The sequence below is a fragment of the Myotis davidii genome, unplaced genomic scaffold (genome assembly GCF_000327345.1).
Source record: "Myotis davidii unplaced genomic scaffold, ASM32734v1 scaffold436, whole genome shotgun sequence".
Classification (NCBI taxonomy): domain Eukaryota; kingdom Metazoa; phylum Chordata; class Mammalia; order Chiroptera; family Vespertilionidae; genus Myotis; species Myotis davidii.
This window is the reverse complement of record NW_006292604.1, coordinates 2,868,633-2,886,004: the sequence shown is the minus strand read 5'-3', so window position 1 is coordinate 2,886,004 and position 17,372 is coordinate 2,868,633. Positions and strand designations below refer to the sequence as shown.

At 43.9% G+C, this 17,372-nt stretch overlaps 1 protein-coding gene across 1 annotated transcript in view; it reads left to right on the top strand.

Annotated features, from left to right (window-relative positions):
* RNF150 (ring finger protein 150) overlaps positions 1-16,220 on the top strand; it is a gene marked incomplete at its 5' end in the record, with an annotated part of 163,842 nt that extends 147,622 nt beyond the window's left edge. The window contains one exon of the mRNA XM_006766086.2: positions 8,317-16,220. Coding sequence (XP_006766149.1) covers positions 8,317-8,435 — 119 coding nt within the window. The remainder of the gene's footprint in view (positions 1-8,316) is intronic.
* Positions 16,221-17,372: the final 1,152 nt, after the last annotated feature.

Genomic DNA, 17,372 nt, shown 5'->3' with positions numbered 1-17,372 from the left:
AAGAGAGGATACCCCTGTCTACCAGCACATTAATTGACAAAGGAGGAAGCCAAGAGGCTTGTGGGAAAGTCTTCAGTAAATATATGAAATAAGTGGGCATTATCTGGCATAGCATGTGCCAGACACAGCAGGAAATGAAGCAGTGTATTAAAATTATTACTATTTTATGGGTAAGGAAGCTGACATTGTTCCTTTTGCAGCAGTTTATCTAAGCCAGTACTTCTTATGCACAAACATAATATAATCCATGTACGTTAAAGTCAGGACACTTTAGGCCTGCATTCAAATCCCTCTTCGGTTTTAGTATAGCCTCTCTCTCCAAACCCATTGCCTGTATTCCAAGAGACCAGGAGGGAAAATGGAAATCACTCTAGGTATTTATAAGTAGGGGGATTTACTACACATCCATCAAAGCTCATCAAATCATACACTTTAAATAGATGCAATTTATTATAGGTAAATTATGCTTCAATAAAGTTGATGAACAGAAAGAAAGAGAGCGAGAAAGAAAGAAAGAAGAGAGAGGGAGGGAGAAAGGAAGAAAGGGAGGGAGGGAGGGAGGGAGGGAGGAAGAGTTCAAAAGACTGGAGAAGCAAGAGGGCATTACCCAGAGCAACTGAGCACACACCCGTGCCCTGCTGTTGGAGGGCTTTTGCTTCTGCTGGGGAAACCACAGGCACTTCTGCAAACTGGGGACTCAGGATCTTCCTCCCTCCAATGCTGTTGAAAGCATTGCAAGCACTTCTGGAGCCCACAGTGACCTGCCTGACCCAGGGAATAGCTTCCCTCTTCCTCCTGCCTTCCAATCTCCTTGGCAGGACCTAGGAGAAAGCCAGCTGGCAAGGGAGTCTGGGAAATGTAGTTCCCAGCCTTCTAGCCTCCCTATGAAACAGGAAGAGGGCAGAGTACCTACCAGCTACATCTGGCACATAGCTTATCATTCTCCATAACCTAAGCTACACCAAAACCAAACTATCCACATGCTTGACATTTGCTCTGTTGATACCTAGTCATGCTGGTTCTCCTGAAAGGAATGTCATTTCTCCTCATCTTTATACTTAACAATACTAATCAGATCTCTCCCCACAGGTTTACATGTCACCTACTTTATGAACCCAATCAGAGGTGAAATTTCCCCACCCCTTATTTCTTGCCATTTTATTTATTCCTGTTTTTTAGCACATATCACCTTGTATTAAATGTGCAGCTACAAGTCTGATATATTTTACTAGATCAAATTCAACTTAGAGGCAGAGCCTATTTTAAGGTAATCTTTATCTCCTGCAAAGCTCATCAGCAGTGCCATGTACCGAGTAGGTGATCAATAAGTGAATAAATAAATGAAGTCTCTGGATAATTTTATACAATTGCAAAAATGGGTGAGTCTGCATGATCTCTGCCTGTCCCTCTAATTCCATCTGGCAGCTTCCTCTTTCTCTTTTTTCCCCCAATCATATTCACATTCACAAGAACCTTCCATACACCAAATACTATGCTTATTGCTTAAGGTTTTCTGTAGGTTTTTGTAACTGGGATTGTAAAAAAGCTACTAACAGCCAAAACCGGTTTGGCTCAGTGGATAGAGCGTCGGCCTGCGGACTGAAAGGTCTCAGGTTTGATTCCGGTCAAGGGCATGTACCTGGGTTGCGGCCACATCCCCAGTAGGAGATGTGCAGGAGGCAGCTGGTCGACGTTTCTCTCTCATCGATGTTTCTAACTCTCTATCTCTCTCCCTTTCTCTCTGTAAAAAATCAATAAAAATATATATTTTTTTAAAAAAAGCTACTAACAGCGTAAATGTCCACTAGATTTTTGTCCCTTTTGCTGCAAAAACTATGTGTAGCTAATGCAAACATCACAGTGTTTCTTCTCTTGGCACTTAGGAAGGAATTACTCAGTGAATGAACTGTTAAGGAAATCAGTAAGGAGTTTGAGCCATTGAAGAAAACATTTCTCTTGCTTGATGAAGTGTCACCGAGAAAGAAAAACAATGATGAAGAGAGAAAAGCCAAGTGGATTCAGACAATTGTGCCTAACTTAATATACAAACTTCCAGGGAATTCTCCTTTTTCCAAGTCAGCATAAAAACAATGCTTTAGACCTCCCCATCTGAAAGGTGAGGAAGAATTTTCCTGATTTGAGCTCATGAAGTTTATTTTTATAACTATGAGCAAGAATTTGAAAAGGCAAAAGTACCAGAGACATCCAAATGATTTCGGGAGCCACTTGTCCAAATGGATGAGTTTGCGTCATCAGCTGGGAACGCTTGGTTCCCAGAGGTGGCCAAGCCTTGTCTGTGAGAGCCGCTTGGCAGCCAAATAGAAATCTGACAGCTCTGCCACTCGGGAGTAGCACAGCCGTCAGCAGCACTTGCTCGCGTGGAGAGGATTCCATTTCTGCCCCTTGCTGTGGACTTGACTTTGGACATGTTGACTTCCCCTGTACAATGTGAAGCAGTCACTGGGGGAACCACATGCCTCCTTCACAGTGTCGTTGTCGGGATAACCACATAGCTTTTGTGATCACTTAGCACAATGCCTGACCCGTAGGGAGGAATCAGCTGTCATTGTCATGATCGCACAACCCAGAGTGACCCAGAGCCCTGCCATTCTCACGACAGAAGCCACTCACGAGAGGGAAAATGTAAACCAAATCGGAAGTTTATCTCCTCCGAAATTCTTGTTAACAAAATAATTCGAAGGAGTACATTTCCTTATTGAAGAATGAACTTTCCTTAATGAACTTGCCCACGGAGATGATGACGGAGAATAATAGGCCGTGCCCCAGCCCTAAGAAACTGCAATTCTGAGACGAGATGCAAAGACAGGAGCCTTGTCAGTCAGCCCCTGGGCTTGAGCGTCTCCCCAGTGGTGTTCTTGTGTAACACCGCGGGGAATGGAAATGATGTCCTATGTTCAAGGAGATCAGCATGGGTAGCAGTGGACAGAGAGATGCTATTCTTCTCTGGTACCTTATTTTTCCAGTGCTTTGGGGTGGGGGGAGACGGGCTTCTGTGTGATGCAGAGCAGTGACCAGCATGTGAACACCAAACCTGCTGGAGAATCAGGACACCTGGGGCATTGTACTCATCGCCAAGCATTTCGCCTCAACACAGAGAGCGCTGTTCTGAGGACAGTGTTTGTTACTTCCTAACAGAGGAGGGCTTATTCCGGCCTGCTCCCGCCTATGCCTTCTTTCATAAGACAGGAAGCAGAGCAAGTGTCAAACCTCATTCTGGGAAGCATAACTTTCTGCTTTAGCTTTGAATAACCAACATAAAGAAACAGTTAAGGAGGAAAACACTGACTTCATGTGAAGTGAATAGAGCACCATCAGTGACATGGAACCAAAATGTGCTTTAATAAAAAGGCCAAGCCACTCTGTTGCAGACGAAAATGTGTTCTTCAGTTCACCCAGGATGCAAAAGCTCTTAGTGAATGCTTCTTAGCCTTGTCTGGTTTCTGTGAGAATCTGGTAAAGGAAACCCTCTCACCAGAAAAATGCATATATGCACATACCCATAAAAGTGTGATTGTCATTCTAGGTACCTGGACTCCCCTGAAAGCCCAGTAATCTTTTGGTTAAGACTCTCAGCTCTGTACTGTAGATATGGTCAAGTTCATGGACTCTGGAATCAGGCAAGGTTAGGATTTCACCTGCCCTGAATTTTTAACTTTTTCAAGCTTTAGTTTTATCACCTAACTATGGAAATGATATCATGTACTAAGTACTCAATAAGCACTAATATTGTTATAAGTTAGTAAATACAAAACTTGAGCCTCTCAAAGCCAGAGAGGAACTTCAATTCATTTTCACTGCTACGAACATTTACCAATGACAGGATTCTAAAATGAGAATGTGGACCATGGCATGGGCCTGAGCCAGAGAAGTGATAGAGACAGGCCAGGTGTGCCCCAGGCCAGACAGGACAGACCTCAGGGTCCTACAATCTCAGGTTGGAAGAAACTTCAACCACACCCTCTGCTATAGACAGTGACATACAACCCACAGTTGATTGCAATGCCCATTTCACAAAGGGAGACCTCTGAGTCCTTCAGTAACATTTTATCTGTTAAAGAGGATGGAGATAAAGCAAATGTATTAACAGTTTGTGAAATTAAATGGGGATGAGAGAAGTAAAGAGGATGTGGGGGAATAAATGGTGATGGAAGGAGACTTGGGGTGGTGAATACAATACGATATACAGATGATGTATTCTAGAACTGTACACCTGAAGCCTATATCACTTTATTAACCAATGTCACTCCAGTAAGTCCAATAAAAATTAAATAATAATTTATGAAATTAATAAAACAAATCCCACCACTCAGAATTCTTTTGTTAGCCACAGTTAAGCTATTGATTAAATTTACTTAGAATTAATGTGGAAATATATGAAAGCATTGTTATGGGGTCAATAAAATAGGTTACAAGGTTCCATCGAGAGCAGTATATTCTGCTTACCAGCTAATCAGATTCTCTTTAATGCTGTGATAAAGAGGTTCAAAGCTGAGAATTAGAAGACTTGGGGTCTTTAAATCCACCCTAACCAATGAGATACCCACAGTATCTCATTTCCTTGGGTATAGACTGTAACGGTGAGTCATAACCTATAGGAGGTAAAGAAGCAAAAATATATTTAAAAGGCCCAAACAGCGTGCTCAGTGGTTGAGCATTGACCCATGAACCAGGAGTTCACTGTTCGATTCCTGGTCAGGGCACATGCCCGGTTGTGGGCTCAATCCCCAGAGTAGGAGGTAGTCAATCAATGATTCTCTCTCATCATTGATATTTCTCTCTCTTTCTCCCTCGCCCTTCCTCTCTGAAATCAATATATATATTTAAAAGAAAAAACAGAAACAAATCAGTGAAACAATGTTCTCTATTTTCAGGCTCTTCGGGAGCTTACCCCGCCCCCCCTGCTGTGCTCTGCCTTCTCCCTGATATTTGAAACTCAAATGTCTACACAGGCCAAGCAAGTAACATGATCCAGTGTGCAGACTGTTGGCCAACCACGGTGCCCTCGAGCCTCTGGGCCTTGAGCTAAGGGGGACAGCCCTTACCCAGTTCACCCAGTGATTTCCATCTGGGAACTGAACACATGTTGCCACATTCTTTTTTTTTTTTTTTCAAGATAAAATTCAAATATAAATTTGTATGTGAAATAACCTCACTTAAATACTGGTAATTAATTCACACTTTGAAAGGAACACTGTATGGGCCAAACAAATTATCTCGGAGGCACCAGTTTGAGTTTTTGCCCATAGGTTTTGATGTTCCTGGGAGCTCTACCCCTGAGTTATCTTTTCATTCTACAGTCTTTTTCTAGAAAACCTCGTGTGCTCCCATGGTTTGAAGTATCTTCTCTACATTGAAGCCTCCCAGTTTACAGACAGTCACAGCCTCTCCTCTACACTACAGACTCTACATCTAGCTGCCCATTAATTCCACAACAACACTGGCTTTCTTATGGGCACCTGAAGCATCGCACATGCAAAACTCAACTCTTTATCTATCCCCACCTGTTTGGCTTCCAGTTTCTCCAGTTCAGTAAAAGTACCTGTGTTGCTCAAGAAATGTAGGAGCCACTATTTCTCTTCTTGGGCTTGTCCAGTCCATCGCTTTTCTATATATCCTTTTTCTCAAACCCTTTTTTAATTTATCCTCTGATCTCCAGTCCTATTGCCACCACAAACCACCATTGCGTTTCATCTGTTTTCCACAATAGTTTCCTCTGGATTATCTCTGTCCTTTGTCCCACCGGTCTATTCTTCACTTAACTGCCAGTGTGATCTTTTAAAATATTAAGTGGATCACATCACTCCCTGTTTAAATGCTCTCTGTGTCTCTACAATGCATGAAACCCAAGAGAAGGAAGTGTGTCAAGTAGATAATGTACTATTGTGTAAAATGGACTGAGAGGATTTTTTTTTTACCTGTAAAGCAGTACTAATAATACCTACATGGAAAGGTTGTTGTGAGAATTCAGTAAAGGCCACTGTTATTTCCGCATTAGTTTTATATTGGCCTTTGCAGGAAAGAAGGTAAAAATTACATTGTTAATAGCTACTTCACACTCACCTGCAGAGAACCTTCTAAATGTCTTAGTGACAGCGTTTTCCTTTGTATGATCGCGATCTCAAAGAAAAACATCTGCCTTGATAAAAGGATAAAAACCTGCTTTTAAAAAGTATGGAGCAGACCAAGTTCAGTTGAAAACATAGGGCACAGTAAGGAATAATTTCAAATGTCTTCAGATAATTTTTTAATGTTTTGAAATGAAAAATGATTAGATAATGTGGTTGATGCAAATGTCACATCATGGAAAGTGAACCCTTTTTTTTGCAAATCTCTATTTTTCTTGATTTAAATTTACCTTTGCCTTGAGCTGTGCAGGACATTCCCTTTCCAAAATAGCATCATGACTTCAGCGGCCCATAGTTTTCGCAGACCCCATGGCCCCTTTTGCTTTTAATTCACACATTCCAGTTTAGAAAACACTACGGTGAGAAATCTGCTGAGGCTGGTGGCTAAGGAGCCAGAAGTGAAGGTGAGAAACTGGCCAAGCAGGTGCAGTGTGCTATCTCTACAGAACTCTAAGTCGGCTGCCTTTTTTTTCCTAGATTTATATTAAAGTCACAATACCACTGTGATGAGCTCTTACCTGTATTTCAACATGAAATAAATTATATCAGTGGTTATCAGAGCAAAAGTTTTATAACCATCAGCCATCTTCAATACTTAGACATTTTGTTTGGTCTTTCAATTGCCTGTTTATCTTGCAGGATAATTGAATGTTCAAGAACTTTTGGCTGTAAAGCTGCCTTTCTGCAGCTGAGCTCCCCTGACTCCCCTGTTCATACTCCCTAGCTTGACTCTGCATTCCAGTCATACTTAACTGTGACCTGATGTCCAGCTAAGGGCTTCCTATCACCTCCAGACATCTCGATGTGCTATTGCTGGGCTTAAAAGATTCTTCCTTCTCATGCTTCTGGCTAAAATATGAGTTACCCTGTAGAATTCAGTTTAACCATTGCACCCTACAGGAAGCCTGCTTTGATTCAGCAAATGGTTATGTAGCCCTCTTTCCTGCTGCTATGACACCAGCACCGTGCTTATCCCATTGTCTTGTAATTGACTAGCAGCTACTGGTCGGCCTGCCTACTGGACAGGAATCATCTCACTCTCAACTACATCCTTAGTACCTAGCACAATCCTTACTACAGAGTGGGGACTCATTATGCCTTGAGTGAGTGAATGATATTTGTGCTTTGCAGAATGTTTGGGAGTAAAACTGGGGGAAAAATGACAATGAATATGTCTTAAAACTTGAGACAATACTTAGTAGCATTTTTTGGTTTCCTCACTTCTAATTAACTATCTATGTCAAGCTCACTGCATAAAAAGCTTTGAATACATTGCCTTTACTTCTCAGTATACTGTGAGCATATTCTAATGTAACAACAAATTCTCTGGAAATGTCACTTAAATGGTTGTAACAAGATGTCCTTTAGAAGTAACATAGTTCATTCGGATATTCTCTGTTGTTGGACTTGGTTACATGGAATGTTTTGCTGCTATAAATAATGATTAAATGAATGTTTTTTGCATCTGATCATTTCTCTATAATACATTCTGGAAATGAAGTTACTGGGTGAAAATTTCATAGTTCTACATGTAATCTATCAAAGTGCCTACCTCAATGTACGCTTAACTAACTATAAGGCTATCTTTTTTAAAAAGTCAAGATTTCAGAAACAAAAAAGATAGCTCATTTTTACCTTTTACTTATTGGTCATTTTATTATACTCCTCTGTGAATTGCACCATAGTAATCTGCCCATTTTTCTGTTGTTCTGTTAGCTTTCTTATTCATTTAAAAGCTCTCAATATGTTTAAAATACAGTCGATTATAAAATTTTTACAAATATTTCCAGTGTGATATAGGCCTTTTGATCTTTTTGTGTGTTTTTTTAATTTTTATGCACACTTATCAATCTTTTATTCTGTGAGTTGCTCAATTGTTCCTTCTTATGGAACTTCTTGCCCTGTTTAGGTAGATATTTTCCTACTTTGATATATTTTCTTCTAACTTTATTAGTTTCTTTTGTTTGCATTTAACTTTTTGCCCCATTTAGAATTTATTTGGGGTGATAGTATGACTCTAACTAAATGTTGTTTTTCACAAAATAATCAACTTTTCTAATATCTTCTCTTGACCTTCAAAGAAATGCTATTAAAGACAATTGTACAAATAAAAAGCATCATCTGAAGACGTAGTTCAGCGTTCACCATGCACTTTGCTCTCTCCTCCCAGGTGAGCAGGAGCCAGCTGTCAGCAGTGACTCTGATATCTCGCTGATTATGGCGATGGAGGTTGGACTATCTGATGTAGAACTTTCTACCGACCAGGACTGCGAAGAGGTGAAATCGTGAAATGGTGAACACAGGAGAAAGGGATGGTAGGACCCATGGGGAACGGGGGGAGGTGTGCCCGAGACTTGGACCAGGCACACACACCTCAGAACACCTCGGCATCCGCAGGGCGCTCTGCTCAAGAACGGTCATGAAAAGCATATCCAAAGCCCAGGTGATCAGGATGCAGTTTCTCCGTCTCTACAACAGCCCGCGGCCTTGGCAGCTTGGAAGCAGAAAGCTGGTGTTCCCTCCCGGGCCCTTGCAGACACTGAGGCCCCTAACAGACTGAAAGGACACTTTTGGGGCTTCTCGGTGTTCATTTCAGTTTCCCCCAGTGTTGTTTTCTTGTTTTGGAATTGTTGTTTGATTTCCTTGGCAGTTTCTTTTTAAAGACTGTGTATAGTTCCCTGTAGGTCCACTCCTTTGTTTTTCCTTCGATCCACTCCAGCTTTTACATGGCGCTGTGTTTCGAAGCACCATCCCTGCCGTGATCAGTCCATGTCAGTCTCTGAGACTAAGGACTTTGACCTCACAGCATGAGTGTGCACGGCTTTGGGAAGGTCCTGGGCACCTGAAACAGGCGAAGGCCAGCTCTCATTAGGAATCTAAATTCTTTTCAATGGATCTTAACACTCCCAGCTGCCAGAGACCCCAACACGGAGCTCTGAATGTGCTGAGGTCGCTGCTCATTCTGCTCAGCAACATCACACTGGCTCCCGCCTGCCAGGCTCTCCAAGGGCCATGTGACATGAGAAGGAAGCTGTAGGGAGGCAGTTTAATTTGTCTGGATCTTACAGTGTGTGGCTGAAATTCTGAGCTCAGAAGTCCCCTCCAGGCATTAAGGCCTCTCTCATTGGCTGTAGGACTCTTAGCTGGAACTATGGGGCTAGTTTAAAAACCAGCTACCACCCATTCTTCCTGAAAGCGAACTGCCTGTTGTGCTGGCTCCCCTGAGGCTAGGACCAGCTTTGTTACCTCACTGGCTTCTGCGGGAGATGGGGGCTTTAGGAACGTCGGCTTTGAACCCGGTGTCCACCATGGGGGTCTCACCTTCATTCCAACACATCTGTTACACCTCCCCGGCTCGAGGGATGTAGGTGAATCCTTTACAGATTGTTCCCCAGGCCTCCCTGAGGGTGTGCAGACACCAAGTGAGGAGGGAGCTGGGAGTCGATGAACCACCTGGTCTAAAAAGTCCAGCACGGGAGTTGGCTAAGTCAACTGAGAGAGACAGAGAAAGAAAAAGAGGCATCTGCATTTTGAAATGGTTATGTTTGTACCTTTCTTTGTAACTATGACAGAAATGTGCTATTTTTTCCTGTGGGCAATTTTGTAATCCATGTAGACTCTCCCCACGCAGATGACTAAGGTGGTGAGCAGTCTCCCTGGACAGCCACGGTCACCTTGTCCTCTGCAGGAGGCTGACCGGGACCGGAAGCTGCCCTCCCTGAGTTCTCTGTGCATCGAGGAGGCTTTTCCCTCTCCTCACACTAGCGCTCGTCCAAAAACAGAGTTTGGCGCTGCCGTGCGGCCTTGCTGCCTGCTGAAGCGGAGAGTGTAGGTCAAGGGACACTGCTGGGTGCTCTTTGCCACCACCTTTGACCTTTCCTACTTGATGCTTGCTACTTAGGTAGCAAGGCCAAGGGAAACGATTGCCACCTTCAGAGAGAACCCATCTGTCTGGGAGTCCAGCCCCTCCTGTACTGAAATCCAGGGGGAAATGAGGGCGGCACTGAGGCAGGAGGCGGGAGGCCCAGGTGAGCCGCGTGCTCGCTGGGCCTCAACCTCTTCCTCTGTAAAGTGGGGGAACTGAACAAGGTGGTGCCCAAGGCTCCCATGGCCTTAGGACCACCAGTGAGCAGCTGGCCAGGGGTCTGTTTGTTGCAGATAGCGATGGCAGGCAGCCCACTTTCCGCCTTGGAGAGGCAGAGGCGCTGGGCAGGTAACACAGAGGAACAGCTTTGGGGACTGGCGCTCCTGGGTTGCTAGGAATGAACAGCTCAGTGACTGAAGTTTCCAGCCAAAGCAGGAGTTGTTTGGTTTCACCTTGTTCTCAGTCTGCCTTCTCCGGACCCCTCGAAGCCTGGTTCTCAGTGTGCAATTCTTCATCTCCAGGTGTTTCCTTTCTCGGTCAGAAAGGGCCTGCAGTACCTACTCCTCCTTCTGTCCGCTTGGCCCCAAACAAACTTCAGTGATAACTTTAGTCAAGTGGACTTAGAAGGGTAATTGAACAGAAGAATGCATTGTATTGCCTACCCAGAGAGAAAATGCCGGTGAAGTGGATGGTCCTCTGACCATGGCTCTCTTCCTGCCATGACCAGGTGCAGAGGAATCGATTGCATGTGGCTGCAGCAACCCCTAGAGGGCGCTGTGTAGATGCTGAGGGCCAGGAGGCTCACTGGAGGCCTGTGGGCCTGCCCCACGGAGGCTCTGCCGCAAACCCCCTGAGTCTGCGAGGTTCTCCAGTTACCAAAGGTCTGTCTCTGGAGACTCCTCCTGTAGCTTTTTAAACAATTTTTTTAACCAGCATAGAAGGATGCAGAAGAAATGGAAACAGCCCTTCCCCCACAGTGTTCCTCACCACCTCCCACCAAAGACCTGGGGATTCCATGGTTCATGGAGGGTGTCAAAAGGTTGGAGAACCCTCTGCAAGTATATGCAAATTGCGTATTTGCTGATTTGCATTTTTCTGTCGTACGTGTCTAGACCAGCACCGTCCAATAGAAATGTAATGCCAGTCACACGAGTGATTTTAAGTTTTCTACTGGCCACGTTAGAAAAAGTAAACACGTAATAATAATTTAATAATATATTTTTTTGAATCCAATATTATTGTCTCGACATGCAATTCGTGTAAAAAGAATTCATGAAACACCTTACCTTCTTGTCCATACTTAGTCCTCTATAGCCGTTGCATAGTTTACAGTCATGGCGCATCTCAACTTGGATGAGCTACCGATTGGACAGCACAGGTCTCAGGCTTCCACAATAATCTCACAAGGTTCCCCAACCCTCACAAAGAAAAAAGGTGAAAACCTAATTACCTCCTAAGAGAACTAGACTCCACCCAAGTTGCCTGATCAGAGGCCCCGAGATCCGTCTGTTTTGTAAGGGATAAATGTTCAGGCCGCCCTTTCTGAAATATCTGCTTGGACTTTCTCACCACACCACTGATGTCCATTACCATTTGCTGTGATTTCTCTGACCAGTTGTTTTGTAGGAAGTCGCACAAGCCATGTTGATTTGGTGCTGAAACAAAAGGATATCCCTCACTCACTTCCATGGCAAGCCCTTAGCCTTGAGCCAAAGAGAATCCCAGACTGGAGTCATCCAACTTGACCTCAACCCCTAGCTGTCCTTCTTCCTCTAGGAGTTGCTACCTCCTGTTGGCTGGTCCCTCTGGGAGGAACTTAGCCCGGATCCTGAAGACAGCACCTGCATGTTGATGGAGTCTCCAGGGCTTGTCACCCCTGAAATGTCAACTGCACCATCTAGGCAGGGCGAGGGGAGAGTTTGAGATGGTAGAGAGTTCCTAATGGCAAAGGCACTACCTATTCTGACATCACATAGTGAGCATCATACCCACGGAGGCGAGTCTCCATCCAAAGAGGTTTGTTTATTTCGTCTTGTTTTCAGCATTTCCCGCATTCTGGTGGAAATGCCTCTGGACGTTCTTGGCTCTGGGTGTGGTCGTATGGAAATCCATGGTGCCCGTGGCTATTTCCATTAGTGCCCTGACCTCCCTGCAGCCTCCATGCTTTCAGGACTGAAAATGCTGACAGGGAGCCTAGCATAGGATTCTTCCTCATCTATTTAGTTTTCTTTAGGTGAAACCTCTCGCAGAGCATGCAGAATAAATGGCATTTAGTTAACCATTGAGTGCTTCACCTTGACTGCACACAAAGAAATCCCATGAAATCAAATTCTTTCAGAAAATCTGGGATGTAGAGTCACATCCTCTATGGAGCGAGGACCCAGCTTTCTGGTCCCAGGGTCCCAGAGGCAATGTCTGGTAGCATGTGTTATGTGCTCTGACTTGGGTTTCTTTCCCTTTTCTGTCTCTGTGCCCAGCTTTCTCTGACTGCCTGTCTGTCTGTGTATGCACACCTACACACATTCTTCTCTCCTCTTTCAGAAAAAACCTTGGTGGCTCCAGACCTATAGAGTCACTAATGTGATTACCATCATTAGTGTTGGTGTTTTCTTCTTATTCATGACAACATCTATAGCTGCACTGCAGACGATAATACCCAGTTTACTCTAAAGGCAAATTAACTTCCTCCTTAAAGGAGCTAGCCCCATTTTCACTTTCATGTCTAATTTTATCACAGACCATCTATAGCTATTGCCTTTTTCTCCCAGGCTTCCTTGCTAGAAAAGTCTCCCAGGCAAATAATGGCAAGGAAACAACTCCAGAATGCTGTCTAGGTTTAGTATCTCCCACCTCCAGCATCTGTGACCTTCCTGGCTCACCCAGGGCCCAGGGGCTAGGGTTTCTTAGAACACTGTGTGGGCCATACCGTATCCGATGGCCACTCTGCTTCCTATCATTGTAGCACAAGAGCTTGCTCTTTGTAAGTGATCTGAGAGGCCTCCTCTTCCTTAAAACTGAAAAAGAAACACAAAGAAACCAGCTTCCTAATGGGAGGGACACGGGGTTCCTTGGGCACTGCTCTGTGTCCCAGAAGTCCCTCATCCATGCCATTGCAGGGCCAGGACAGAGAGTGCATCTGGTGATGGCAGGCCAAGGCAGTGTGGATACCACCCGCAGGGAGTGGGAGCAGAGGGTGGCAGGATATGAATAGGGGCATTCTTCCCAATAAATGCTCATCTCCTGGGTTTAGAGCCAACCTGTTTCATGTGTATGTGTGTGCATATATATGTGTGTGCATGTGTGTGCGTGTGTGTGAAGGAGTTAAACACTCATGATTGCAGAGGTTTGGCTTACCTAAAAACTAAATTAATTCTAAGAAGTAGGTAGGAGTTTCTCATCACTTACCTCTTCCCTTTTCTCACTTTGCTCCCCATCTCACAACCCCAGGCCCTTTGTAATAGGAATGACCATTTGTAAAGACCCTTAGATCAGTAGCCACACTTTTCCATGTTGAGTCCTCTGACAGCACTGAAGTGTCCCCCCAAAACTAAAGAAGTGATTCCATGTCCCAGATGTGGATCTTTCACTATCGATCCCCCGAACTGCACAGCCAGCTTGTTCTGCAAAGAACCTGCTGATGCCGTTCACGTCTCCTTTCCTCCCTCTGAGCTATGCCTGCTCCAGGGCTTCATCCGGGGCTTCCTGCAGGAATCTCCGTGATCAAAGACCTTCTCGTCCTTCTCACTATTGACGTTTGCACTTACTACAGAGTCCTTCGCTCTGTGGCCACCCGATCAATGTTTGTTGATGGTATAATAAAGCAAGTAATTGCATTTCTTAAAAGGCTGCAAGTCTAAACAGAGCGCAGGAGAAAGATCTGCAGAGAAGGTAGCTCAACCTGAGTTATCCATAGTCACTGCCTGGTCTTGTCATCCTGAAGGAGGCGGAGGGCTTAGAGTAGCAGGAAAATGTGGGGACCATGTGTGCTCTGTAAACCAAAGACGGCTCACCATCCAAATGGACACATGCTTCTTCCATTGATCAGTTGCATTGTCTCCTAATGTTCTCAAGAAGAAAAGGGAAGGTGTGTTGCCTCGTCAAAGGAAACCCTGAAATCTTCAGGGGGTTTCTCTTGCAGGCTGGCAATGACCTTGACCTTTCTAATTCCAGAAATATAAAAACAATGTCTGTGGCCTTAGTACCACAACATCTTTAAAGTCTAGTGGATAGCCCCCTTTTCCCTCAGAAGTTTTAGAGAAACCGAGTGCTTTATTCAACTCAGAATATTGTTCTCTTGAAGAATGTGACGATTTTACATAGCCAAAGAATTTTCATGTACAAGAGCTAGTTAATTAGTATCCCACTCTTTTGAAGAAAATACCAAACGATTGCGGTTAAAGAAGGATGATTAACAGGAACTCTGCTGTCTGCGTTTGTGTTGGTATCTACGGCACTTACTGTTCAGTGGGATGTTATTGCGAGGGGGCAGAGCGCCCTCTGCTGCAAAATCACCATTCTTTCAGCCGGTTGATTTAAGAGTCATCATTTCATCAACACCTAGTTGTTTGCCTTTTATTATCCAGTTCCCTCAGTAGTTGAGAATTTGGTTTATCAAAAGAGAAAGGACTGTCACAAACCCTGAAAGGTTGAAAGTGAACCCCACTGAAGACCTCACTGTCAGTAGCCCTTCCTTCTGCAAAATGTTGACAAGTCCTGGGCTCTGTTTGTAACAAGAGGCCTCTGGCTGGAATGTTGGTGCAGAGTTATAAGGCAAGGACCTGATGGTTCTGTAACTTAACTTGATTCTTGTCCAATTGCAAAAGAAGCTCAATAAACAGACTTCTTTCATATGAATGTAGATGGTATGAAATATGTGTTTTTGTATGTGTACATAATAATATATTGACTTCTTGCTTTCACATTAGTAATCTGAAATGGTTGTACCATTTTATAATTAGAAAGAAATGTAGGGGTGGGGGAAGGTGGAAGGGCTATTTTTATAGTGGGATGTTCCTTATATTTAGAAAACTTGAAGTAATTTTGTATTTGTGAAAAGTTACATTCCATTCAATTCCTGAAAAAAAAAAATAATGGGTCTTGTTCTTTAAAGTATTCATTAGCTGGGAGAATGATGATCCTAGTTTCCAGGGGAGCCTTCCAAGAAACTTGTATGTGACACCCAATTCTGTAGACTGCAGACCATGACCTGCAATTGCCAGTTCAATGTGAAAAGGGAAAAAAAAATCTTATCTTAACCCCTCTGTATATAGCACATTATTCCCACCAAAAAAAGACATCTGCTACAAAGAATGCACTTACCATTATGAAATAGTCCAACATGGCATCATAAATCCATCTCTAGTAGCTCCCTACTAGCAAGAAAGAAAGAATCCAATGGCTTTATTTTTTCTTTCTAAACATGAATTGTGTTTTTATTGTAAAATGAATGACGTCACAGATAGAATTTGACTTCACTTCCCCAGGAGGTCTCTCTGGCCCGTCTGCAGATCATGCCCGTGGTGGTCCCGGCCGACAGTCCCCACCCTCTCCCTATTCAGATCCTGAGACCGAGCTCCCTGGATGATCTGCCACGTGACTCAAAACCCACAGTGATTCCTGATGGTGTTTTCATGGGTCACTTTTAATTTGGACTTTGGTTTTTTTCTTCAAAGCTGAAAATTTGAGTAATGGATTGTGTATCTATTTTACCCAAACATCATCTTCTGTACAAAGTCACGGGCATATGTAAATGATTAGTTAAGGCAGTGTAGTTGTTGTTTATTTCCTGTATAACTCTCATTTCTTCTTCCCCACCTCAGGCCCCTACCTTATTCCTTCCAAAGCACTTTATATCTCGAAATACAAAGAAGTTTTAAAAAACGGTCTTTAAAAGGATTTGTCTTCTGTTAGAAGACATGGACTTTTCTTTCCCTTGATTCTGTTCTCTGTGTGCTTGGAGAGCATAAGCCTTTTGTCCCCTACTGGGAGTGGTGAAATGTTAAGGACGAGAGTCAGAAACATTCAAGCGTACAACACAGCTATTTTTGTTATATAGAAGACTATCATGTAAATAAGTGCCATGTGTTCTTATGTACTGGTTTTTTTAAAAAAAAAAGTGCAACTCTAATGATTGGAAAAGGATTGTGAATTCCAGGAAATTTCATTGCAAAATTTTGTTTGGTTTTGTTTTTTAATAAAATGGAACTAGATGCTGGTGTTTGTGTCATCTGTATTTCCTCACAGTGTTGCCTCTTCTTGAGTTCCAGAGGAGGTCCTGTGGATTTTGGTTTTTTATCTTTTTTATTTATTTATTTATTTATTTATTTTTAATCCTCACCCGAAGATATTTTTCCATTGATTTTTAGAGAGAGTGGGAGAGGAAGGAAAAGACAGAGAGAAATATCGATGTGAAAAAAACACATCGATTGGTTGCCTCCTACACATGCCTGACCAGGGCCCTGGCCAGGGAGGAGCCTGCAACCGAGGTACATGTCCTTGACCTGAATTGAACCTGGGACCCTTCTGTCCACAGGCCGACACTCTCTCTACTGAGCTGAACCAGCTAGGGCTGTCCTATGGATTTAAAAACCCTGATATTTATAAAAATCTTGATTATGATCAAAGAAGGAGAGATTTCAATAACTTCATTATTTCTCTCCTGTAACTCAAGTACTAGGCACCTGACCTCCTTGTAGCTCTTTGCATCTCGGTGAAGTGATGGAAATATTTTGAACAATTCAGAAGCGTGGGGGCTAACTTAGCTTGCAGTGTGTCATGCCGGGACTAAGCCCTATTGTCTGAGCCATCTGGGGCAGACAACCCTATGCAGGGTTACACCCAAGGCCCACCAGGTGTGCTGGGTGGCTGGGTCCCTTTTTATATTCACTTGTACGTCTCTAAAGGATTTTAAAACAGCAGTCTTTTTGAATTAGCAAGAAAAGGAAATGCTAAGGAAATAAGAAAGACGGAGCCACAGCCTGGGGAGGAAGGGAAGGACAGGCCCCTATTTGCTGTTTACTCACTTGAAACTGCCAGGCCCCTCGGTGGCCCGTCCAAGGTTGCAGCACAGCCCCTGGAGGTGCAGGGGGGTGGACATGCCAAGTGCAGCGCAGCCTGGCCAAGCCTGCCTTCCACCTGGCCGGGTGCCCCTCCCTGCTGTGGGCTGCACACAACCTGCTGGCAGCCACTCAAACTGCATGGAGGGTGGCAGCCTCTTGAGCTCTCTGCTCCCCACCTGGGAGCTGCTGTCCCCACAGTGGAAAACATCAGTGCCCGGGGCTGTGCTCTCCTAGCTCACAGGGAGGGAGATGCTCTGGAGGGATTGTTAGTAACAATAAGGATCACAACACATGGCAAGGGAC